The sequence below is a fragment of the Heptranchias perlo genome, unplaced genomic scaffold (genome assembly GCF_035084215.1).
Source record: "Heptranchias perlo isolate sHepPer1 unplaced genomic scaffold, sHepPer1.hap1 HAP1_SCAFFOLD_404, whole genome shotgun sequence".
Lineage (NCBI taxonomy): Eukaryota > Metazoa > Chordata > Chondrichthyes > Hexanchiformes > Hexanchidae > Heptranchias > Heptranchias perlo.
Window position 1 is genome coordinate 106,211 of NW_027139416.1, and position 25,357 is coordinate 131,567.

General features: G+C 49.4%; 1 protein-coding gene across 1 annotated transcript; it reads left to right on the forward strand.

Annotated features, from left to right (window-relative positions):
- The first annotated feature begins 6,499 nt into the window (after nucleotides 1-6,499).
- Nucleotides 6,500-25,245, forward strand: LOC137312208 (E3 ubiquitin/ISG15 ligase TRIM25-like). The gene is made up of 7 exons (XM_067978857.1): nucleotides 6,500-7,182; nucleotides 7,787-7,882; nucleotides 8,957-9,187; nucleotides 9,670-9,692; nucleotides 17,975-18,108; nucleotides 18,978-19,112; nucleotides 20,306-25,245. The coding sequence occupies exons 1-7, from the start codon at nucleotides 6,622-6,624 to the stop codon at nucleotides 20,824-20,826; spliced, it is 1,701 nt and encodes a 566-aa protein (XP_067834958.1). The 5' UTR covers nucleotides 6,500-6,621; the 3' UTR covers nucleotides 20,827-25,245.
- Nucleotides 25,246-25,357: the final 112 nt, after the last annotated feature.

The following is a 25,357-nucleotide window of genomic DNA, read 5'->3' on the forward strand; positions in this document are numbered from 1 at the left end:
GAGAGTGTGTCGGGGGAGGGAATGGAGAGAGAGAGAGTGTAGGGTGAAGGAATGGAGAGAGAGAGAGAGTGTGTAGGGGGAGGGAATGGAGAGAGAGAGAGTGTGTAGGGGGAGGGAATGGAGAGAGAGAGAGTGTAGGGGGAGGGAATGGAGAGAGAGAGAGTGTGTCGGGGGAGGGAATGGAGAGAGAGAGAGTGTAGGGGGAGGGAATGGAGAGAGAGAGAGTGTAGGGTGAAGGAATGGAGAGAGAGAGAGAGTGTAGGGGGAGGGAATGGAGAGAGAGAGAGTGTAGGGGGAGGGAATGGAGAGAGAGAGAGTAGGGGGAGGGAATGGAGAGAGAGAGAGTAGGGGGAGGGAATGGAGAGAGAGAGAGTGTGTAGGGGGAGGGAATGGAGAGAGAGAGAGAGAGTGTGTCGGGGGAGGGAATGGAGAGAGAGAGTGTAGGGTGAAGGAATGGAGAGAGAGAGAGTGTAGGGGGAGGGAATGGAGAGAGAGAGAGAGTGTAGGGGGAGGGAATGGAGAGAGAGAGAGTCGGGGGAGGGAATGGAGAGAGAGAGTGTAGGGGGAGGGAATGGAGAGAGAGAGTAGGGGGAGGGAATGGAGAGAGAGTAGGGGGAGGGAATGGAGAGAGAGAGAGAGTAGGGGGAGGGAATGGAGAGAGAGAGTTGGGGGAGGGAATGGAGAGATAGAGTGTAGGGGGAGGGAATGGAGAGAGAGAGAGTAGGGGGAGGGAATGGAGAGAGAGAGAGTGTGTCGGGGGAGGGAATGGAGAGAGAGAGAGTGTGTAGGGGAGGGAATGGAGAGAGAGAGAGAGTCGGGGGAGGGAATGGAGAGAGAGAGTGTAGGGGGAGGGAATGGAGAGAGAGAGAGTAGGGGGAGGGAATGGAGAGAGAGTCGGGGGAGGGAATGGAGAGAGAGTAGGGGGAGGGAATGGAGAGAGAGTAGGGGGAGGGAATGGAGAGAGAGTGTGTAGGGGGAGGGAATGGAGAGAGAGAGAGAGTGTAGGGGGAGGGAATGGAGAGAGAGTGAGTAGGGGGAGGGAATGGAGAGAGAGAGAGTGTAGGGGGAGGGAATGGAGAGAGAGAGAGAGTAGGGGGAGGGAATGGAGAGAGAGAGAGTGCCGGGGGAGGGAACGGAGAGAGAGAGAGTGTAGGGGGAGGGAATGGAGAGAGACAGTGTCGGGGGAGGGAATGGAGAGAGAGTGTCGGGGGAGGGAATGGAGAGAGAGAGTGTAGGGGGAGGGAATGGAGAGAGAGAGAGTGTGGGGGGAGGGAACGGAGAGAGAGAGAGAGTGTAGGGGGAGAGAGAGAGAGAGTGTTGGGGGAGGGAATGGAGAGAGACAGTGTCGGGGGAGGGAATGGAGAGAGAGTGTCGGGGGAGGGAATGGAGAGAGAGAGTGTAGGGGGAGGGAATGGAGAGAGAGAGAGTGTAGGGGGAGGGAACGGAGAGAGAGAGAGAGTGTAGGGGGAGAGAGAGAGTGTAGGGGGAGAGAACGGAGAGAGAGAGTGCCGGTGGAGGGAACGGAGAGAGAGAGAGAGAGTGTGCCGGGGGAGGGAACGGAGAGAAAGAGAGAGTGTAGTGGGAGGGAACGGAGAGAGAGAGAGAGAGTGCCAGGGGAGGGAACGTTGAGAGAGAGAGAGTGCCGGGGGAGGGAACGGAGAGAGAGAGAGTGCCGGGGGAGGGAACGGAGAGAGAGAGAGTGCCGGGGGAGGGAACGGAGAGAGAGAGAGTGCCGGGGGAGGGAACGGAGAGAGAGAGAGTGCCGGGGGAGGGAACGGAGAGAGAGAGAGTGCCGGGGGAGGGAACGATTTGCAGGGCTATGGGGAAATAGCGGGGGAATGGGACGAACTGGATTGCTCATCCAAAGAGCAGGCACGGGCTCGATGGGACGAATGGCCTGCTTCTGTGCTGTTACCATTCTGTAATTCTATGAGCTCAAACGCCGAGCCCCAGCAAGTCCCACAACTCTCCAGTCACAGAATGGAACATGGTACCAACTGAGCTCCGCACAGGTCAGTCAGCATCTGAGGATCAATGGTTTGGGTGGGATCCTGAGTCAGTTCTGCTGTGTATTGTCAGCAATTTGTTTTATTCAAAGTACAGAGGCCATTTTGTCAACATTTCTTAAATTTAAAACTGAGAAACAGTGTACACACACACATAAGGAATTTAAGGTGAAATATTAGTGAGCATTCCTGACACATTGTGTCAAGGACTATCTGGAAAAAATATACAGCTGGATACCCAGACAAGAATAATCTCCACCGTGTGGAACAAGAGGAGAGGGAGGCATTTCAATGTGTTTCCTTGGGCAGGTGAGTATTTGATGCAGTGAAACCAATCACCATGTTTCAGAGTCTCCAAACCAAACTGAGAAATCCATAAGAGATAGGAGCAGGAGGAGGCCATTCGGACCCTCGAGCCTGCTCCGCCATTTAATGAGATCATGGCTGATCTGATTTTTACCCCAACTCCATTTTCCCGCCCTTTCCCCATATCCTTTGACTCTCTTGCGAATCAAAAGTTTGTCTAACTCAGCCTTGAATGTATTCAATGACTCAGCCTCCACAGCTTTTTGGGGTGAAGAATTTCAAAGATTCACAACTCTCTGAGAGAAGAAATTCCTCCTCATTTCCATCTTAAACAGGCAACCCCTTATTCTAAGACTATGCCCCCTCGTTTTAGATTCCTCCATGAGGGGTAACATCCTCTCAGCATCTACCCTATCGAGTCCCCTCAGAATCTTGTATGTTTCAATAAGATCTCCTCTCATTCTTCTAAACTCCAATGAGTACAGACCCAACCTGTTCAATCTTTCCTCATAAGACAAACCTTCCATACCCAGAATCAACCGAGTGAACCTTCTCTGAACTGCCTCCAATGCAAGTATGTCCTTCCTTAAATAAGGGCACCAGAACTGTACGCAGTACTCCAGGTGTGGTCTCACCAGCACCCTGTACAGTTGTAGCATGACTTCCCTGCTTTTATACTCCATCCCCCTAGAAATAAAGGCCAATATTCCGTTTGCCTTCCGGATTACCTCTGCACCTGTATGTTGACTTTTTGTGTTTCATGTACGAGAACACCCAGATCCCTCTGTACTGCAGCATTTTGTGGTATTTCTCCATTCAAATAATATTTTGCTTTTTTATTTTTCCTCCCAAAGTGGATGACTTCACATTTTCCCACATTATATTCCATCTGCCAAATTTTTGCCCATTCGCTTAACCTCAATATCCCTTTGCAGACACTTTGTGTCCTCATCACAACTTGCTTTTCTATTCAAGTGGGCTTTTTAAAGAGACAGTAATATTCACAGGGGCTTTTTAAAGAGACAGTAATATTCACAGGGGCTTTTGAAAGAGACAGTAATATTCACAGGGGCTTTTGAAAGAGACAGTAATATTCACAGGGGCTTTTGAAAGAGACAGTAATATTCACAGGGGCTTTTGAAAGAGACAGTAATATTCACACGGGCTTTTTAAAGAGACAGTAATATTCACACGGGCTTTTTAAAGAGACAGTAATATTCACACGGGCTTTTTAAAGAGACAGTAATATTCACACGGGCTTTTTAAAGAGACAGTAATATTCACACGGGCTTTTTAAAGAGACAGTAATATTCACACAGACACTGTGCTCACGTTCTCCCAGCCCCAATGGAGGGGATTCACCGGCACACAACACATCCCACAGACTCACAGTTCCAGCCCCACAATCTCAGCACCGGCTGTACTGGGAACACACAGCTCACAGGAGGGAGGATTCAGTGGGGAATTGAGGGGAATCTGATCTCCCTTCTGTACATTAAACTGTTGCTCCCTGTTCACTCTGAATTCACCAACACTCCCTCCGGACCCGGGTCTGAGACTCGGACCAATTCCGAGCTGTGAGGAGGGAACAGGAGCAGGAACTCGACCCTCGAATCCCTCGCACTGAACCCGGACTGAGGAAACAGCACTGGGAAATAAAGGGTCAAATCATCAAATAAAGGGTCAAATCAACAAATAAAGGGTCAAATCATCAAATAAAGGGTCAAATCATCAAATAAAGGATCAAATCAAAAGATAAAGGGTCAAATCATCAAATAAAGGGTTAAATCATCTAATAAAGGGTTAAATCATCAAATAAAGGGTCAAATCAACAAATAAAGGGTCAAATCATCAAATAAAGGGTTAAATAGAAATTCCTGATCCCGGTTTAAGATTATAAACAAACCTGGGAATATTCCCGCTCTCCCCCTGATCACAGTCCGCTGCTCGATGGCGGCGCGGGGGGAGTGGGAGCGCGCGGGGGGCGGGGCGGTGAGCGGGGGCGCGCGGGGGCGGGGTGAGCGGGAGCGCGCGGGGGCGGTGAGCGGGAGCGCGCGGGGTGGGGTGAGCGGGAGCGCGCGGGGGCGGTGAGCGGGAGCGCGCGGGGGCGGGGTGAGCGGGAGCGCGCGGAGCGGGGGCGGGGTGAGCGGGAGCGCGCGGTGGCGGGGGGTGAGCGGGAGCGCGCGGGGGTGAGCGGGAGCGCGCGGGGGCGGGCCCGCGCTGCGAGTTGTGAGCTGAGAGTCAATGCCGTTGATTGTGAGTAAATTGTAATCGGCTTCTGATCAGATCCCCCGACATGGAGCGCGGTCAATCCCCCGCTCACTGGGGCAGTGACCCGAATAGACCGCGAATGGCCCAGATTTGATCCCGGGCTTCTGATCAGTTCCCTTGAGGTTTTGGGCTTTTGGTGTGAGGAGGGGAGGGGAGGGGAGCGGGAGAAATGATCCCGGGCCTTGCTCCTGATCACTCTCATTATCCAGGGACTCCTGCCGGAAACCAGGCCTGTCTGGATGTTCCCCGAGGCCGGCAATGATGCCTCGCCCCCCTCCCCCAGACATCCTGCTCAAGTCTCCTGTCTCCACTCCCCGTCGAGGCTCATCCATCAGCGCTCATTTGGATGAGGTGGGGTCGGACTGCCGGGGCCTCGGGAACCAAACCCCAGCCTCTGTCCACCTTGTCTTCAGGGAGAAAGGATTAGGAGAGAAATCCCATTCTCTTTCCTCACATAACAAACCCCAATCCTGGCCCAGTATTATAGTCCAGGGACTGTCATTACACACAGGACTCATGCAGCAAACCAAAGGCACTTTCACCAACACCACCTTTTATTAAACAACCGTCTCACAGGATTTAGAACCACATTTTGTACAAAGGATCATAAATAAAACAGCACAAACTGAATCTGTTGAAGTGTTTCCCTCAGTAATGAATGTGGGTGTGAGCCGGGGCTCAGTGTGAGCACTCTCGCCTCGGGAGTCACAATGTGATGGTTCAAGTCCCACTCCAGGGACTGGAGCACTAAATCTAGGCTGACACTCCAGTGCAGGACTGAATACTATTTATCCCTCAATCAACACCAGGAAAACACATTATCTGCTCGTTATCACATTGCTGTTTGTGGGATCTTGCTGTGCACAAATTGGCTGCTGTGTTTCCAGCTCACAACATTGACTGCACTTCAAAACATACCACGGGTTAGATGATGAGGAGAGATTACATAAACTAGGCTTGAATTCCCTGGAATATTGAAGGTTGAGGGGTGATTTGATTTGGGATTTTGAAAGGAATTGATCGGGTAGATAGAGAGAAACTTTTTCCGCTGGTGGGGGAGTCGAGGACAAGGGGACATAACCTTAAAATCAGAGCCAGGCCATTCAGGAGAGAAGTTAGGAAACACTTCTTCACACAAAGGGTGGTGGAAGTGTGGAACTCTCTCCCACTACAAGCAGGAGATACTCGCTCAATTAATAATTAAGGGATATGGAGCCAAGGTGGGTAAATGGAGTTAGGATACAGATCAGCCATGATCTAATTGAATGGCGGAACAGGTTCGAGGGGCTGAATGGCCTCCTCCTGATCCTATGAGAGACAGAGCACGAGTGAGAGAGAGAAATAAAAAACAGGCTTGGGCTGAGCTGTGATTCTCTCCACGGTCAAATACCTTGTCAGTACTCGATGTCCAAGTTTACATATGAATGCTGGCCACGTGAGGGTGAGGTACTGGAGGCAAACACTGCCTGTTGGGCTGGAACGAGACTTTGGGTTATTGCCTCCTGAGGAGGAAGAGGGTGGAAATTAATCATTAAAAATTGGGGGGGGGGAAGAGAGAGAGGAAAGATGATAATAAACACGTAGACTTCATTATGAGAAGATGGAGTTTATGATCTCTCTTTGCCCCTCTGATGAACCTTTTAACTTTTTCTGTATATTTTTCTATTCCTCCCAGAAATCTCCTTCACCTTCCTCTCTGCAGGATTTGTCAAGGTTATTTTTTCCTCTTTATATCAGTTTTAATTTGCTTCTTAAACCATTTTGGGTCTGGTCTGAGCTGATTAGTTTTTGGTTTGTGTTTCCTGAGCCCAGTTTGCTGTATTCTGGCTCCAGATTGTAAAATTGTAATCTTGTGTTTCTGATTTTGTTTCTGAACTGCTGCTGCAGGCCTGAAAGGGTTAATCTTCAGACAGAGTCAATCAGGAAATGAAACTCACATTGTCACTCCCCAGACCGAGTGTTTATAAGAATTTCACTTCCTGCTCTGGTTCCTCGCTCTCTCTTGTTCTGTGTGAAAGCTGCTTCAGGTGCTGTAGGAATGGAGCCCGGAGCTTTCGAGGATGAATTAACCTGTGCTGTGTGTCTCCAGGTGTACCAGGACCCGGTGGTGTTGTCCTGTCAGCACAGTTTCTGTTTGAAATGTATTGAGGGAGTTTGGGCCCAGACACCAGGCCCAGAAGGGTTTGAGTGTCCTCAGTGTCGCCAGAAATTCAACCCCAGGCCCAGTCTGAAGAGAAGCTTCACGCTGTGTAATATTGTGGAAAAATACAACCAGTCACAGCCTCTTGCTAAATCATCCCGTGTCGCGTGTGAGTACTGCACTGAGAATCCATCCCCAGCTGTCAAGACGTGTCTGAAATGTGAAGCTTCCTTTTGCTCCCTTCATTTAAAACCACATTCACTGAAAGAGGCCTACAAAGATCACACCCTAATCGAACCTGTGGCTGATCTCACAGACAGGCAGTGCGTTGACCATAAGAAGGTTCTTGAATTCTACTGTAAAGATGATGCAGAGTGTGTGTGTGTTTCCTGTATAATAATAGGGAAACATAAATCCCACACACTGCTGAGCCTGGATCAGGCACAAGCTGTAATTAAGGTGAGTGACACAATTCCTGATATTAAATACAGTGAGGGAGAGTTTTCCTGTAGAAGCTCAGTAATTCACTGTGTGGGCACCAGTGAGAACTGGCACTCCATGGCACAGGGCTGTGGAGCAGAGCATGTTGTAGCCCTGTGTAACGCTGGGGTATTCTGCCATCTGACCAGCAGGGAGAGGACCATCACCAGTGGGGGGAGTGAGGGACACCCACGGGGGGAGACTCAGGGGCTGGGGGGAGAAACTGTTTCTCACAACAAGAGGGAATTGGTGTTTGAGAAATGCTGGTGTGACTGAGTCTGTCTCCCTTTCCCCTCGGCTGATTCCTGGAAATGGAGGAGCTGAGTCCGTGTGAAAATGCAGCACACGGTGAGTCAGTGTGAAAAGAAGCCGGTGTGTGTGTGGTTCCTCAGTTTATACAGGGCAGGGAGCGCCTCTTTACTGAGAGTCACAGAAGGGAATATTTCTGCTCAGGGCCCAGACACTGAGAATCCCCCAAACCACTTTCTATCCACACCCAGTGGGGTCACTCCTGGAACGGAATCATTTCCCTTTTACATTCCAGTTTGAATCCCTTTCAAACACTTTCCAATTGCCTTTACAGGAAGAATTGGAGAGAGAAATCGAGAGTCTTCGGGGAGTCCAGCAGAATTGTTCCAGCAAACAGCGAGACTTGGAAAGATCAGAAGCTGAAATAAAGGTGGGTAAAGTGGGACTGGATTTAGAACGGGTTTCTCTCCCCGCTGAGTCAATGAGCACATCAGAAACAGGCCTGCCAAACCAGGCTGGTTGTGTTGGGGCCGAGTCACTGATTACACTGAGTTCCCCGTGTGTTTGATGTGAGGGGGAGCTGCTTAACTCTCCCTGCACGTCCCAGGGAATATTATTACATCACTTGGGCACTGGATTTCCTGAAACAGACACAGTCAGAGGCTGGGAGTTGGAGACTTGCCCTGAAGCCTGTATCAGATGAACATAGAAAGGAAGAGGAAGAAAAGACCATTAATCCCAGCGAGCCTGCCCCATGCAGACAGGGTTCAATCACACACACCACTGATCCACCCCGAACCATGTACTCACCTGGGAAAGGCAAACAGAAGAGAGAAAAAACACCTGCAGACAATTCAGGACAAACTCTGGGAAATTTCTCCCCAGCTCCCTTTTGAAGGGTGGGAGTGACTCCACACCCCCCACGTGTTCAGGGGGTCTGTTCCAGAGATCGAGGACTCTGGGGTCTAACCTAACTCTGTGCCTATGGATTTTATACACAGGCCCTCTAGTCCTACCATCCCGATCCATCTCAAGTACCTCACCCAACGAATGAGTCCAATAATCCCTCGATCATTTTAAAAACCTCAATCATGTCCCTCTCGGCCTGCCTTTCTCTAAATCGCCCTCCCTCTTGGAGCCGATCCTCAGAACTAAAATCCACCAGACTACGTGTCATTCTGGCCACCGTCCTCTCCAGAGTCTCAATCTCCTTCACCAGGTGTGGGCACCAAAACTGGACCCATCACTCCAGGTGTGGATGGACCAGGTGGCAGTGCCATACACAGTCTAAATACAGTGCTCTTTCTGTTAAACTCAAGGCTCAAGGCAACACTCGTTAAACTCTGTTTTCTCCCCCAGTAGACCCTCCCCCACTGCTTGTCCATCTTTAACGGTGATCGAGTGGTGATCGAAACAAACTGTCCCGTCCCTGGAAAGTGCCGTGTACTCAGGGTAAGAGCTGTGTGGAAGGGCCGTTTGTAATGAGAGTTGGTTTGGGTTTCAGACACGGATCAATGAGCTGAAAGGAAAGCTATTGAAGAGCTTCTCTGAATGGAGGAGACAGCTGGAAGAAGATGAAGAATACGCACTGAAACTGATCGATGAGGAGGGTCTCCGAGCTCTCTCTCAGATTAGAAGCTGTTCTGAAGCATTAAACAAGAGGATGGAACAGATTACATTAATAGATGGAGAAACCCAGAGTCTGGTACAGAGGGACCATCTCTCCTTTATTCAGGTACATCTTCAATATAAACAGGGCCATGTCTGGGGAATGGGGCGTTTCTGTGAGGCTGGTGAGAGGGCTGAATTGTTTGAAGATTGTTGATGGGGCCCAGAATTGGCGCTGCCCCCTCAGCCCTGCCCTCGGAGTGTTGGCGCTGCCCCCTCAGCCCTGCCCTCGGAGTGTTGGCGCTGCCCCCTCAGCCCTGCCCTTGGAGTGTTGGCGCTGCCCCCTCAGCCCTGCCCTCGGAGTGTTGGCGCTGCCCCCTCAGCCCTGCCCTGGGAGTGTTGGTGCTGCCCCCTCGGCCCTGCCCTCGGAGTGTTGGTGCTGCCCCAGGATGGAGTGCAGTGAAATGTGGGATTATTGCCCATTCCTGTGACTGGCCCCACCTACTGTTATACACTGAACTCTTTACTCTCAATCCCAAATTCACTCTATGGTTCCATTGGGTGTTGATTTGTTCGTTGACTGATTTGATCTCCTCTCTTTATTCACAGAACTCGAAGCAGCTCCTTTCCAGGTAAGTTCCTCTCAGTCATACAGTACCTGCTGCTGATAGGGAACCTTCCCCTGTATCTGGGAGAAGAGTGAAAGTAGAATCACCGCTTGGAAACCTTCCCAGATAAGGTGCTTTCAAATGGTGGGAATATTGAGTGATGTTTAACTGTGGTTTGAGGGGTTATTGGCTCAGGCAGCCTGTGGGAAATGGGAGATTCCACATGTACACTGACGACCCCCAGCTCTACCTCACCACCACCTCTCTCGACCCCTCCACAGCATCTGATTTGTTACGCTGCTTGTCCGACATCCACGATTAAATGAGGTGAAATTTCCTCCAATTAAATATTGGGAAGTTCGAAGCCATTGTCTTCGGTCCCCACCACAAACTCCGTTCCCAAGTCACCGACTCCATCCCCCTCGCTGGCCACTGTCTGAGTCTGAACCAGACTGTTCCCAACCTCGGCGTTCTATTTGACCCTGAGCTGAGCCTCCGACCCCATTTCCTCTCCATCACCAAGACCTCCTACTTCCACCCCATAATATCACCTGTCTCAGCATCTGCTGCTGAAACCCTCATCCATGCTATTGTTGCCTCTCGACTCGACTTTTCCAATTCTCTCCTGTCCGGCCTCCCATCTTCCACCCGCCATGACCTTCAGCTGATCCAAAACTCTGCTGCCCGTATCCTAACTCGCACCAAGTCCCGTTCACCCATCACCCTCTGCTCACTGACCGACATTGACTCCTGGTCCAGCAACGCCTCGAATTTCAAATTCTCATCCTTGTTTTAAATCCCTCCGTGGCCTCGCCCCTCCCTATCTCTGTAACCTCCTCCAGCCCTAGAACCCCCTGAGAATCATACAATCATAGAATGAGAGAAATTTATGGCACAGAAGGAGGCCATTTGGCCCATCATGTCCGTGCTTGCCACAAAAGAGCAATCCAGCCTAATCCCACTTTCCAACTCTTGGTCCGTAGCCCTGTAGGTTACGGCACTTCAAGTGCATGTCCAAGTACTTTTTAAATGCAATGAGGGTTTCTGCCTCTCCCACCCTTTCAGGCAGTGAGTTCCAGACCCCCACCACACTCTGGGTGAAAAATCTTCTCCTCAACTCCCCTCTAATCCTTCTACCAATTACTTAAATTCTATGCCCCCTGGTTATTAACCTCTCTCCGAAGGGAAATCGGTCCTTCCTATCTACTCTATCCAGGCCCCTCATAATTTTATACACCTCAATTAAATCTCTCCTCAGCCTCCTCTGTTCCAAAGAAAACAGTCCCAGCCTATCCAATCTTTCCTCATACCTAAAATTCTCCAATCTTGGCAACATCCTCGCAAATCTCCTCTGTACTCTGTCCAGTGCAATCACATCTTTCCTATAATGTGGTGACCAGAACTGTGCACTGTACTCTAGTTGAGGCCCAACTCGTGTTTTACACAGTTCTAGCATAACCTCCCTGCTCTTATATTCTGTGCCTCAGTTAATAAAGGAAAGTTTCCCCTTTGCCTTCTTAACCACCTTATCTACCTGTCCTGCTACCTTCAGTGATCTGTGGACATGCACTCCAAGGTCCCTCTGTTCCTCTACACTTCTCACTATCCTACCATTTATTGTGTATTCCCTTGCCTTGTTTGCCCTCCCCAAATGCATTGCCTCACACTTCTCCAGATTGAATTCCATTTGTCACTTTTCTGCCGACCTGACCAGTCCACTGACCAGAGAACTCTGCGTTCCTCCAATTCTGGCCTTTTGTTCATCCCCGATTTCCTTCGCCCGACCATTGGTGGCCGTGCCTTCAGATGCCTCGGCCCTAAGGTCTGGAATTCCCTCCCTAAATCTCTCCGCCTCTCTACCTCTCCTTCCTAAAGATGCTCCTTCAAACCTACCTCTTTGACCAAGCTTTTCGTCACCTGTCCTAATATCTCCTTATGTGGCTCAGTGTGAAGCCCCCTGGACATTTCACTACTTTAAAGGCGCTATATAAATGCAAGTTGTTGTTATTGAGTGACCTGGGCTGTTCCATCGGTGTGTCGAGCTTCTCAGGAACCTGTTAGACAGGAAGTGAGAGAGAGAGAAACCTGCAGTGACCTGTATCTAACCGAGGCTTCCGAAAGGCTCCATGTGTGTCAGTGACAGCTTTATTCCATTGGGTCAGTAAGTGCTGTGTGATTGGCTTGTTCCATCAACCAGCCCATGGAGAAATGAGGAGAGGGGCAGGTCCCAGTGTCAGAGTGACAGTAAAATGTGTTGTGATTGGCTCATTCTATCCACTAACAGAGAAATGAGTCAGTGCTGAGATTTCCCAGTAATGTCACTGTGATTGGACCCTCTGGCCACGATTTTATCTCCGAGGTCCGGGTGGGTTGGGGGCGTGGGGCAAACAAAATCGGGGATTTCCGGAGCGGGAAGGAATCCCGGCTCCAACCCGCTGAAAAACACGTCCGACCCAGAGCCACCTGGGTGCGCGGGGTTCAGGAAGCTGGGACGGGACGATATTTAAACCCACAATTAACGGAGTTAAAGTCCTTGGAATTGTGATTTACATTTTATTGATGCAGGGAAACGATATCAACGCTGCCTCAACGTGTTTCCTGTGCTGTGTGAAGCATGCCATGGAAACGGAGGTGAGTTGCAGCCGGCAGCCATTTGGCCATTGAAATCCCTGTTTGACAGATGGGGATAAAAGGTGAGTTATTGCAGCAGGGCACTCAGTTCTCTCAGACAAACTATTGGCTGGGAGTTCTTTGTGTTTAGTCTGAGAATTCTTGGTTCACACTCAGAATTGTTCTGTTTACACATATTTACCTACATTTTGGACCCCCTCAAACTGGTAACATCAGGATGGGGGGCGCGATGGCTGCATTCACCAGTATATCCGAGGAGGAGGCACATCACCATCGTCGCCAGGCACGGCCTGCAGATCCACCACTTGCAGCTCCACAAGACAGAGGTACGTCACAGGGACCCGCACAAGAGCAGAGAGGGGAACAACAGAGGGCCTGACATCGCAGGAGGCACTACCCTCGTGAGAGGGTCTACAGACCGAGGCTGAGCTTCCTGGACTCTCTGAGGAGCAGTGCATCCGGAGGCTGAGAGTGAGTCACCAGGTGGTCGCAGACATCTGCAGCCTCCTTCATGCAGAGCTGCTCCCGGCTGGGCCTGGTGGCATCGCATTGCCCGTCGCAGTTAAAGTCACCACTGCCCTTAACTCCTTCACCTCCGGATCCTTCCAGGGTGTCACCGGTGACATCATCGGGGTCTCTCATTTGTCTGCCCACAAGTGCATAAGACAGGTCTCCGATGGTTTGTTTTGCAGGGTGTCTCACTATGTCAACTTCCCCATGGACGATCTCAGCCAGACGGAGAGGGCAGTGGGTTTCCACTCACTGTGCTGGCTTCCCACGGGTACAGGGTGCAATTGATTGCACACACGTAGAAATCCGAGCACCTCCACACGAGCCAGGACTGTTCACCAACAGAAAGGGATATCACTCCCTCAACACGCAGCTCGTTTGTGATCACCGGAAAAGATTTCTTCACGTGTGCACCAGATTCCCTGGCAGCTGCCACGATTCCTTCATTCTGCGGGAATCCAACATCCCGGCCCTCTTCCACGCACCAAACAGACTTAAGGGCTGGCTCCTCGGAGACAAGGGAAACCTCCTGCAGACGTGGCTCATGATACCTGTGAGAAACCCCATCAGCGAGGCACAGAGTCAGTACAACGACAGTCACATCACCACCAGGTCTGTCATTGAACATGCGATGTGATGGGCTTCAGGTGCCTGGGTCGATCTGGGGGAGAGCTTCAATACGCACCAGCGAGAGTGGGGAGAATTATAGTCGTCTGTTGTGTCCTGCACAACATCGCGCAACAGAGAGGATTACCAGTGGATGAGGCCCCAGCCATCAACATTGAGGAGGAGGAGCAGGAGGATGAGGACGAGGAGGGTTGCTGCTCGTGAGGCCAAGGAGTCACTGATATTTGACCGATTCTCAGAAGGACATCTGCAAAGTGAGGATAGTCCAGTCCTCAGACCACCTGGAACGAGTACCACCAACACCAACACCCCCGCCCGGCACAAAACAGTCCAACAACCACACATACACCCACTGTAAACACACCCACTGGGTGGCATCAAGTCTCACCGTTCATGATGAAGCACATGAAAGGGCCCGATCACAAAAGGGACTCAAGAATGGGCAAGATGTGGCAGTAGTGGTGAGAATGATAACATTTAATGTGAATTTAACAAAAACCAAATATAAATGATAAACCTGACAGTCTGTCAGACTTGTGCAAACCCCCGGTGATCACAAAACCTTCGCCTTCCTCTTCCTCCTACTTCTACGTGGTGCATCCCCTGTGGCTGTAACAGAGGTAGTGGCAGGTTGCTCAGATTCATAGCCTGACTGTTAAGATGCTCTCGGCCGACGCTGTCTGGGTTTTGGAGCCTATGAGGGTCCCTCCAAAGACTGCTCCACCTGCACCTGTGCAGGGGCAGACTCGGCAACCTGGAGAGGAGGCAGCATTGTGGGTACCGGTTGAGAGGGGGGGCAAAGGGTGAGACATGGGAACGCTTTGAGTGGTGTCCCCACTTCCATGTCCCCTTTTGCCAACATCCCTCTCCTGGGTCAGGGCCACATCACTCCTACCACCCTGCTGACAACAGTTTGGAGGATATGTGTGATGCCTAGTAAGGCCACTTCTAAAGTTTCTGTCTGCCTGTTTAAGGTAGCAGACATGTTTGCATCCACAGTCCGAAAGCCCATTGTCAGGGCCTGAATGGACTCATTTGTGAGCCGTGCTTGAAGCTCAATGGAGGCTCGCCTTCTCTCCATCGCAGACGTTCCCGCACTTACCTGTGACACTATCTCAGATATTCCTGCACGTACCTGTGACACTATCTCAGATATTCCCGCACTTACCTGTGACACTATCTCAGATATTCCAGCACGTACCTGTGACACTATCTCAGATATTCCCGCACGTTCCTGCGCCACTATCTCAGATATTCCCGCACGTACCTGTGACACTATCTCAGATATTCCCGCAATTACCCGTGCCACTATCTCAGATATTCCCGCATGTTTTTTTTTATTCGTTCATGGGATGTGGGCGTCGCTGGCGAGGCCAGCATTTATTGCCCATCCCTAATTGCCCTTGAGAAGGTGGTGGTGAGCTGCCTTCTTGAACCGCTGCAGTCCGTGTGGTGACGGTTCTCCCACAGTGCTATTAGGAAGGGAGTTCCAGGATTTTGACCCAGCGACAATGAAGGAACGGCGATATATTTCCAAGTCGGGATGGTGTGTGACTTGGAGGGGAACGTGCAGGTGGTGTTGTTCCCATGTGCCTGCTGCTCTTGTCCTTCCAGGTGGTAGAGGTTGCGGGTTTGGGAGGTGCTGTCGAAGAAGCCTTGGTGAGTTGCTGCAGTGCATCCTGTGGATGGTACACACTGCAGCCACAGTGCGCCGGTGGTGAATGGAGTGAATGTTTAGGGTGGTGGATGGGGTGCCAATCAAGCGGGCTGCTTTATCTTGGATGGTGTCGAGCTTCTGGAGTGTTGTAGGAGCTGCACTCATCCAAGCAAGTGGAGAGTATTCCATCACACTCCTGACTTGTGCCTTGTAGATGGTGGAAAGGCTTTGGGGAGTCAGGAGGTGAGTCACTCGCCGCAAAATACCCAGCCTCTGACCTGCTCTCGTAGCCACAGTATTTATATGGCTGGTCCAGTTAAGTTTCTGGTCAATGGTGACCCCCAGGATGTTGATGGTGGGGGATTCGGCGATGGTAATGCCGTTGAATGTCAAGGGGAGGTGGTTAGACTCTCTCTTTTTGGAGATGGTCATTGCCTGGCACTTATCTGGCGCGAATGTTACTTGCCACTTATGAGCTCAAGCCTGGATGTTGTCCAGGTCTTGCTGCATGCGGGCTCGGACTGCTTCATTATTTGAGGGGTTGCGAATGGAACTGAACACTGTGCAGTCATCAGCGAACTTCCCCATTTCTGACCTTATGATGGAGGGAAGGTCATTGATGAAGCAGCTGAAGATGGTTGGGCCTAGGACACTGCCCTGAGGAACTCCTGCAGCAATGTCCTGGGGTTGAGATGATTGGCCTCCAACAACCACTACCATCTTCCTTTGTGCTCGGTATGACTCCAGCGACTGGAGAGTTTTCCCCCTGATTCCCATTGACTTCAATTTTACTCTGGCTCCTTGGTGCCACACTCGGTCAAATGCTGCCTTGATGTCAAGGGCAGTCACTCTCACCTCACCTCTGAAAATCTCAGATATTCTAGCACGTCCCTGTGACAGTATCTCAGAGATTCCCTCCTGTATCTGTGCCACCATTCCACTCATGCAGGAGTTGGACTCCTCCATCCTCTCCGCTATTCCAGTACCTCGTAAATGTGCTGCTGTCCCTCGATCATTCTCTTTTCAAAGGATGGTCCCCGGAGTTCAGCATCTGCGTCCAGCTGAGCAGAGTCTGGAGAGGAGAGGAGAGTTCCCAACGACACGGACTCTCCACAGCTGCCTCTGCCACTAGTGCCTGCTCGTGCTCACTTGTGTATGGTGACTCACCAGGTGCCAACCCAACGAACTCACTATTAGGACCATCGAGGTGTGAGTATCTGCACTGGTGGATGGCTCACTAAGATGTGACGGTGCACCCTCAGAGGCCGGGAGCTCCTCTGAGGAATCGCCCTCTGCCGTTACTGCAGTCATTCAAGGGCCTGTGAGAGAACAGAAGGCAATATTAAGCATCATCACAGATGTGTCATGTTGCGATGAGCATACTGAGGTGTTCAACATGCCAATCATTGTTAACATCAATTCATGTTGTGTGTGATGAATGTTAAAGTTGTGTCACCAGATGTTTGTGGGGTGCCAGTCTCGCCGTCCCCGATGGACAGGCACTCGAGGGTGCGTCTGATCTGCAGGGCCTCCTCCTCCACCTCTGTGAGGACCACTATTAGTTGTGGCCCCCCCTCCAGTCCTCACCCTCTCCCGTGTATTTTGAGCTCTTCTCCGACGAGGGGAGAAAGTACAGACGTGTGAGTGAGTGAGGGTGAAGTGGTCAGCCAATGAATGCATTGCTTTGGGTGAGGCTGACCGTGAAAGAGGTGCATCAGAGGGTGAGTATCAGACAGAGACATCACATTGGATGAGGATTGGGGTGAGTGGTAGTGGTGGGGGGACTAATGGGCAGGTGAGGAAGTGCTGAGGAAGTGAAGGTAAGTTGAGGATGAGCCTTAAGTGGGTGTGAGGAGTGATGTGATGGCAGTGCAGAGTGAGAGGGGGTGAGGGTGGGGGAGTGATGTGCACCACGGATTGCAGGAGAATCAGTGAGTGTACTCACTTTTGCTGACCTGGTTAGGTCATTGAAACGCTTCCTGAACTGAACCCAAGTGCGGGAGATGTTGCTCCTGCTGGTCACCTCCTCAGCCACCTCGAGCCAGGCCTTCTTGTTGGCAGAGGCAGGCCACTTCCTCCTGTCCACCGGGAAAAATATTTCCCTCCTCCTCCTCTCCCCGGCCAGCAGCACCTCAAGTGAGGAGTCACTAAATCGTGGAGCTGCCTTGTCCCTCTGCTGCTCCATTCTGCCTGGTTGTTCCTTTGTGCAGCAAAAGTCATTGCATCAATGGCCCTTTAAATACGGACACTCCAACTGACAGCAGGTCATGTGGGTGCGCAGTCCGCCCGCTGCGCAGCTTTCAGACGGCAAACCCGCCACCAACGTTAAGGGCCATCCATTAAGTCGCGATCGTGTGGGGAAAGGTGGGGATTAATTTTTCGGGTTTCCCGCGGGCCCCTTGACATCCCGCTGCCATCCCACAGGCAGATTAAAATCATGGCCTCTGTGAGGGAATCCCACCGATCCCAGGTCCCTGGGAGGCTGTTCCTTCTCCTCTCCTCACTTCACATGATTGTAGAGTGTGATCCTGCAGAGAGGGGGGAGCACAGATTGGAGACCCTCGGGATAATAATAATTATTAATAATGGAAAGATGAGGGCTCCAGTACAGAGAAACTGGACTGAACACAGACGGCTTTGAAAATCACAAACTGAGCTGAAGTGGCAGCAAACCAGGATCCCACTGCACGTGTGGAGATCAGTGTGAATGCAGGGAGACTGCAAATCCCGGGATTCTGCCATTTTCAGGATGGGTTGCTGCGGGGTCTCAGTACGAGCATTAGAAGGGGTGCAGGTTGTTGCACTGATCACTCGTTCCCCTTTGGGTTTCTGATCTGAAATGTCCCCACTGATAAAAACATTCTCTCCTCTTTCATTCCAGAGTGACTGAGACTCAGAGAGTCACAGACCCAGATGTTCCAGCGCTCACCCTGAACCTGTCCAATATATCTCAACTTATCCAGAAGAGGCTGAATGGATCGGAAAAGTATCACTCAGACATATTGGGAATCATTGGTGAGAACGTGCAGCTTTTCTCCAATATAAGGGACTGAGAGCAGGTCGGGTTAGTTGTGTTCAGACAGCTGGGAAAATCCAAAATAATTCAGTAACTTACAAAGACACAGACACACACGCCCTGTCACAGAGACTCACACAGACACACACGCCCTGTCACAGAGACTCACACAGACACACACGCCCTGTCACAGAGACTCACACAGACACACACGCCCTGTCACAGAGTCAAAGACAGACACAGACAGATATAGAGACAATCAATAAATACACAAATATAAACAGACACAGTGAGAGAGAGAGATTGAAATCAATGGAAGTCCTGATACTGACTGATTTAAGGAACATTGACTGTTCCCACAGTTGGCATCAAAAGGATTTATTTATTGAATTGTTCCCATCCCTGCCCTGTCTGTTTCACTCTCTGTATTACTGTGACTCTCTATTCCATTCCCTTTAATACCCGCCCTATCTGTTCCACTCTCTAATACTTGACTGATCTGTTTCACTCTGTAATTCCCACCCCGTTTTCCTGTCGGTTTCACCGACTGTAATACCTGCCCCGTCAGTTTCACTGTGTTCGGGTCTGTCACACCCGTGCTGTCTGGTTCACTCGACACAATACACAGTCGGTCTGTTTTGTTCTCTGCGGGTGAAAAATAGTAATTAGTATTTATCAAGAAGCAAAACTATACAGAAGCAAGAGCCAATCAGTGGATGAGACAAAACAGGACTTAACTTGTTCCCACACATCGATTGGCTTCCTGGGTCCAACAGAACAAGTGTTTTCGAGTATTTGCTGCCCTTTTCTCAGAGTCTTTATACCTCACTGGGTTACAATTCCCAATCACCGTGTGCTTTGTTTACAGTGCCAGCTTCCACCGAATACAGGGGCCCATCGAATGTAACTCCTCCCCCACACAGCTCCTCTGGGGCAGCCCCTGTCCCAGGGAACGTCCTCCAGCTGTCGACTGGGATCACGGGAAGAGCGGGAATATCCCAAGGTCTGTTTATAATCTTACACAAGGATCACGGGGGCAGTGATTCATTTCTGTTCAACTCTTTGTTTTTCTCTGGTGTTTCTTCAGTCAGGGTTTAGTACAGAGGATTCGAAGGTCGAGTTCCTGCACCTCTTTCCTCTCCACAACTTGGAATTGGTCCGAGTTTCAGACTCAGGGCTGGAGGGGGGTCCTGGGGAACTCACAGTGAACAGGGACTAACCGAAGGGGCATAAGATTCATCCGAATTCTCAGGTCAATCCGCGGTACTGTTTGTAAACTGATGGAGGCTTTAATCAAGCTGTGGGCAGGATGGAACAGTAACAGGAGGGAGAGAGCCCGGGGCACACTCCTGCATTCAAGATGGGACGGTAACAGGAGGGAGAGAGCCCAGGGCACACTCCTGTATTCAGGATGGGACAGTAACAGGAGGGAGAGAGCCCAGGGCACACTCCTGTATTCAGGATGGAACAGTAACAGGAGGGAGAGAGCCCAGGGCACACTCCTGTATTCAGGATGGAACAGTAACAGGAGGGAGAGAGCCCAGGGCACACTCCTGTATTCAGGATGGAACAGTAACAGGAGGGAGAGAGCCCAGGGCACACTCCTGTATTCAGGATTGGACAGTAACAGGAGGGAGAGAGCCCAGGGCACACTCCTGTATTCAGGATGTGACAGTAACAGGAGGGAGAGAGCCCAGGGCACACTCCTGTATTCAGGATGTGACAGTATCAGGAGGGAGAGAGCCCAGGGCACACTCCTGTATTCAGGATGGGACAGTAACAGGAGGGAGAGAGCCCAGGGCACACTCCTGTGAGCTGTGTGTTCCCAGTACAGCCGGTGCTGAGATTGTGGGACTGGAACTGTGAGTCTGTGGGATGTGTTGTGTGCCGGTGAATCCCCTCCATTGTGTCTGGGAGAACATGAGCACAGTGCCAGGGGCTTGTGTGATTAAACTGACTGCGACTGTGTGTCTCCACTGCAGTGTTTGCACTGAGTGTACAGCACTGGGACCCACACACTGCTGTTTAACAGGGATTCTGATTGAAGGCCATTGATTTAACATGGGATGAATCCAGTCTAAGAGGTAATATGGGGCTGACACTGTCTGGGAAATACTGACACTCCCACCCTGCAGCTGTCAATCATTGATCTGAGTGGAATAACCCTGTCTGACCAATCTCTTCTCTCCTCTCTAGGGCAAAGGTCACCGATGAGCCTGGATCCAAAGACAGTAAACTGGAACTTGGTTCTGTCTGATGATCTGAGATTAGTAACATGGACTGAACGGAAACAGCCCTACCCACCTCACCCAGAGAGGTTTAAACACCGTCCTCAAGTCCTCTGCTCCCAGAGTTTCTCCTCAGGATCCCATTCCTGGGATGTGGAGTCTGATGGGAAGGACTGGGGAATAGGGATTGTGTGTGGGAGTGTCGAGAGGAAGGGGAGAGGCTCTTATCTTGGGAACAGCAGTAAATCATGGTGTTTATTTTTTTCTGATAATTTTCTCTCAGCCTATCACAATTCCAAGTTCACTCACCTCCCACTGACCCCGTCCAACAGCAGGATCCGAGTTCAGTTAGACTACGAGGCCGGGACTCTGTCATTTCACCGGGTCACTGACTCACTGAGACATTTACACACATTTCAAACCACATTCACTGAACCCGTGTTTCCAGCATTTTATTGTGGGAACAAATCCCTAAAACTGTTCAATTAATCTGAGAATTGGATGACATCACTTCCTGTTTCTGGATCCTGAGGTGACATCACTTCCACGTTTGCCCCTCTGATTATGTCACTTCCAGGTCTGCCCCTCTGATGACATCACTTCCAATGAATCGTAGTAACGGCAGGTGTGACTGTATTAATCTCAGTAATGAATCGTAGTAACGGCGGGTGTGACTGTATTAATCTCAGTAATGAATCGTAGTAACGGCCGGTGTGACTGTATTAATCTCAGTAATGAATCGTAGTAACGGCAGGTGTAACTGTATTAATCTCAGTAATGAATCGTAGTAACGGCCGGTGTGACTGTATTAATCTCAGTAATGAATCGTAGTAACGGCAGGTGTAACTGTATTAATCTCAGTAATGAATCGTAGTAACGGCCGGTGTGACTGTATTAATCTCAGTAATGAATCGTAGTAACGGCAGGTGTAACTGTATTAATCTCAGTAATGAATCGTAGTAACGGCAGGTGTAACTGTATTAATCTCAGTAATGAATCGTAGTAACGGCCGGTGTGACTGTATTAATCTCAGTAATGAATCGTAGTAACGGCAGGTGTGACTGTATTAATCTCAGTAATGGATCGTAGTAACGGCAGGTGTGACTGTATTAATCTCAGTAATGAATCGTAGTAACGGCCGGTGTGACTGTATTAATCTCAGTAATGGATCGTAGCAACGGCAGGTGTGACTGTATTAATCTCAGTAATGAATCGCAGTAACGGCCGGTGTGACTGTATTAATGTCAGTAATGAATCGTAGTAACGGCCGGTGTGACTGTATTAATCTCAGTAATGGATCGTAGTAACGGCCGGTGTGACTGTATTGATCTCAGTAATGAATCGTAGTAACGGCCGGTGTGACTGTATTCATCTCAGTAATGAATCGTAGTAACGGCCGGTGTGACTGTATTAATCTCAGTAATGAATCGTAGTAACGGCCGGTGTGACTGTATTAATGTCAGTAATGAATCGTAGTAACGGCCGGTGTGACTGTATTAATCTCAGCAGTGAATGATGGTAGTGACAGGTGTGACTATTATTCTCAGTAGTGAATCGTAGTAACGGCAGGTGTGACTGTATTAATCTAAGTAGTGAATGATAGTAGTCACAGGTGTGACTGTATTCATCTCAGTCGTGAATGATAGTCGTGACAGGTGTGACTGTTAATCATTGTAGCGAATGATAGTCGTGGCAGGTGTGACTATTAACCTCAGTGGTGAATGATCGTAGTGACAGGTGTGACTGTATTAACCTCAGTAGTGAATGATAGTAGTCACAGGTGTGACTATTAATCTCAGTAGTGAATGATAGTAGTGACAGGTGTGACTGTCTTAATCTCAGTGGTGAATGATAGTAGTGACAGGTCACGGTCCCTTTAAAGAGCTGCTCTGAAAATCTGAGGCTGGGGTTGAAATTGTTCTTTGGCCGTAGCTCAAAACAGCGATGGTGAATCGACAGCCCGAGTTACACTGACTTCAGTGGAAAGGAAAATCGTGCGGGGTGTAAAATGGGCTGTCCATTCACTATCGCCCGTGTTGCACTAACACCAGAGACTAATTCCACCCCTGGGGTCTCCTGGGCATCGCTGAGAGCTTCTGGGACTGCCCAGGGGGGTAACACATCTGTCCTAAACTAAGTCAATGTATTGATAGATTGGACCAGACTGGGAACTTTTAATCTATGGTTTATGGGGTAATGATTTTTAGTTTATTGGACAGTAAGGTTCCTCCAGGGCTCACGACCAACATGAAATGGTAATATTATGGGATGTTTAACTTCATTAGACACGAGGAAGTGACTGAGTGTGTGAGGTATAAACAGGAAAATTGCCCCACCAATCGGGGTCTACAATCAGTGTCCCAGGTGACCATGGGTGATAATGGGACATTTTGTGATGACCAAAACCAGCGGGTCGGGAAAAAGATGTGTGAGTGACCGGTGAGAAACAAAGATCACCTGGGAACAACCCCCAAAGGACATCAATCAGGGATCAATGCACAATCCAGTGAAAGTCAGGGAAGGGGAGTTAAGAATAGTTCATTGACAGCTTTCTCTTGGAGATGGTTGTGTCCTTGCTTCAACTGAACAGTGAGAGGAATATTTTATAACCTGGCCACTACCCGAGACATCGGGACCGTGCAGGGGGAGATAAGCAAAGACCTCCAGACACCCCCCGATCTGTTGATAAGACAGACTGAAAGTGCAGGAATGGTTTGTATTTGATGTCACGTTTGGGATGATTTTGGGAAACCGCTGTGTGTAAATGTGATATGTTGCGTGTGAGGCAACTCGTATGTGGAATGCATGATGAAGATGCACTGAAGAACGGGTCTCAGACACGCTCAGTCACGTTGACAACATCACTACATGAAATGGTTAATGTGCTCAGGAGAGTGAGGACATCTCCTGGGTCACTACTGATCTGAACTTTTTTTAATCAAGGCACTGACACAAACTCCATAAACCGACCAGTTAATGAAACAATCAGGATCGAGTTGTGTCCAGTTCTGGTCACCCTATTATAGAAAGGATATTATTAAACTCGGAAGAGTGCAGAAAAGATTTACTAGGATGCTACCGGGACTTGATGGTTTGACTTATAGGGAGAGGTTAGATAGACTGGGACTTTTTTCCCTGGAGAGTAGGAGGTTAAGGGGTGATCTTATAGAAGTCTATAAAATCATGAGGGGCATAGATAAGGTAGATAGTCAAAATCTTTTCCCAAAGGTAGGGGAGTCTATAACGAGGGGACATAGATTTAAGGTGAGAGGGGAGAGATCCAAAAGGGTCCAGAGGGGCAATTTTTTCACTCAAAGGGTGGTGAGTGTCTGGAACGAGCTGCCAGAGGCAGTAGTAGAGGCGGGTACAATTTTGTCTTTTATAAAGCATTTGGACAGTTACATGGGTAAGATGGGTAGAGAGGGATATGGGCCAAGTGCAGGCAATTGGGACGAGCTTAGTGGTATAAACTGGGCGACATGGACATGTTGGGCCGAAGGGCCTGTTTCCATGTTGTAACTTCTATGATTCTATGATTCCATGAGTTAAACACACTGGTACCTGTCAGAGGGATTGACATTAAAGTAAAGAGGGACAGAGAATTTGGATTTCCAGAATTCAGGGTTGGGTTTCTTTGAGTTCACAATGAAATTGGGACAACTGAGGGCCGGGGAGAAATAATACTTAGCCTGAATTATCCACAAGATGGATAATGGGAAAAGGGGGAGCTGGAGGATCTTTGAAGTCCAAGATTTCTTGATAATATGGTAGTATTTGGGGGAGCTGAGTTTCTGTAGTTTTCTGTACAATGTATTATGATTTTCTTTGTCTCTATCATGATGTGTAATATTAACCAAATGAAACTTCGATTAGAAGAGCAAATGGCTGGAGATCGGTCTGTGATGCTAACAAGATGAGGACCTTGGATAAGGCCCCCAGGATCCCACAAAGGAGGGGGAGGGAGGGGCTGTTGAAGATTGAGACTGAGAAGTAAGAAGGGAAACCACTTTCTTAGATTACTTCTGTAGTTTAAAACCCCTAATATTGATAGACTGACAGTGCACATGAAACAACGTAATGCTGAGATTGAAAAGGGGACCTCTCCCCTTGGGAATCATGAATGGTGGGAGGTCGTCTATAATGTGGGACAGCATCCTTGGGTGAAAATCATGTCTATACTTTTTGTTATTATACAGCTTGTTATGATTAGAACACTTTTCTTTCATTTGTTGTATTTGAAAGAACTTTTGTGTCGATGTCTCGGTGATTAAACTTCTTGTAACAACAATTCTTAACCTTATCTGTGGTGAGTGCAATTCAGATTCATTGAATGATTTAAAGTCAGTTGTTCGATCGCTCATACTCACTGAAGGATTTTGGACTTTTCAATCCCAGTTATTAATTACCTGCTAAAGGAGCTGAGTTTGGTTAAAAGTATTAATTCAACAAAGGACCTGTTAAACTGACTGTTCAAGGCAGCATGCTGGGAAGGTTGGTCACATTGGAAAAGTCTTATTCAGCAGACTGTCTGGACGGTTAAAGATAAGACAGCGGTGAGGCCTTGAAAGTCTGTGAGAAGCTGTTGTAAACATCAGATGCTGTCGTATCAACTTGTTTAAACCATGGGAAAGAGAGAGAGTGGGAAAAGGAACAACAATGTGTTTTGAGCAGCAAGAAGGGTCTCAGACCAGCCATTTTAGTGAGATGGAAGGAGACAGTCCACGAGAGAGACCAGAGACAGACCAGAAGATCACAGCACAGGATGGTGATGGAGAATTAACCTCTCAGTCTCCCGAAGCAGATGAATTGGCCATTCTGAGTTTCGAGTTGTGCTTCTAAGTAAGCTTGTATCAATCTCTATCTGTAAAACTGGTATTTTAATATTAATAAAACCAATTGGTTAGAAAAGTTTAAAGCCTTGTTTGATCTTGCCTCTGATTACCCTAAAGAGTAAATTGAAAGCCCTACAGTCACTCTGTCCCTAATAACAGATGTTGATGCTCAGTCGTTGAGTGTATTC

Excerpts from the sequence above, each read along its gene's own strand:
- LOC137312208 (XM_067978857.1), top strand. The coding sequence starts at position 6,622 with ATGGAGCCCGGAGCTTTCGAGGATGAATTAACCTGTGCTGTGTGTCTC. Across the intron at positions 9,188-9,669 it reads ACCATCTCTCCTTTATTCAG|AACTCGAAGCAGCTCCTTTC; the intron begins GTACATCTTCAA and ends CTTTATTCACAG. Across the intron at positions 9,693-17,974 it reads TCGAAGCAGCTCCTTTCCAG|AGTGACTGAGACTCAGAGAG; the intron begins GTAAGTTCCTCT and ends CTTTCATTCCAG.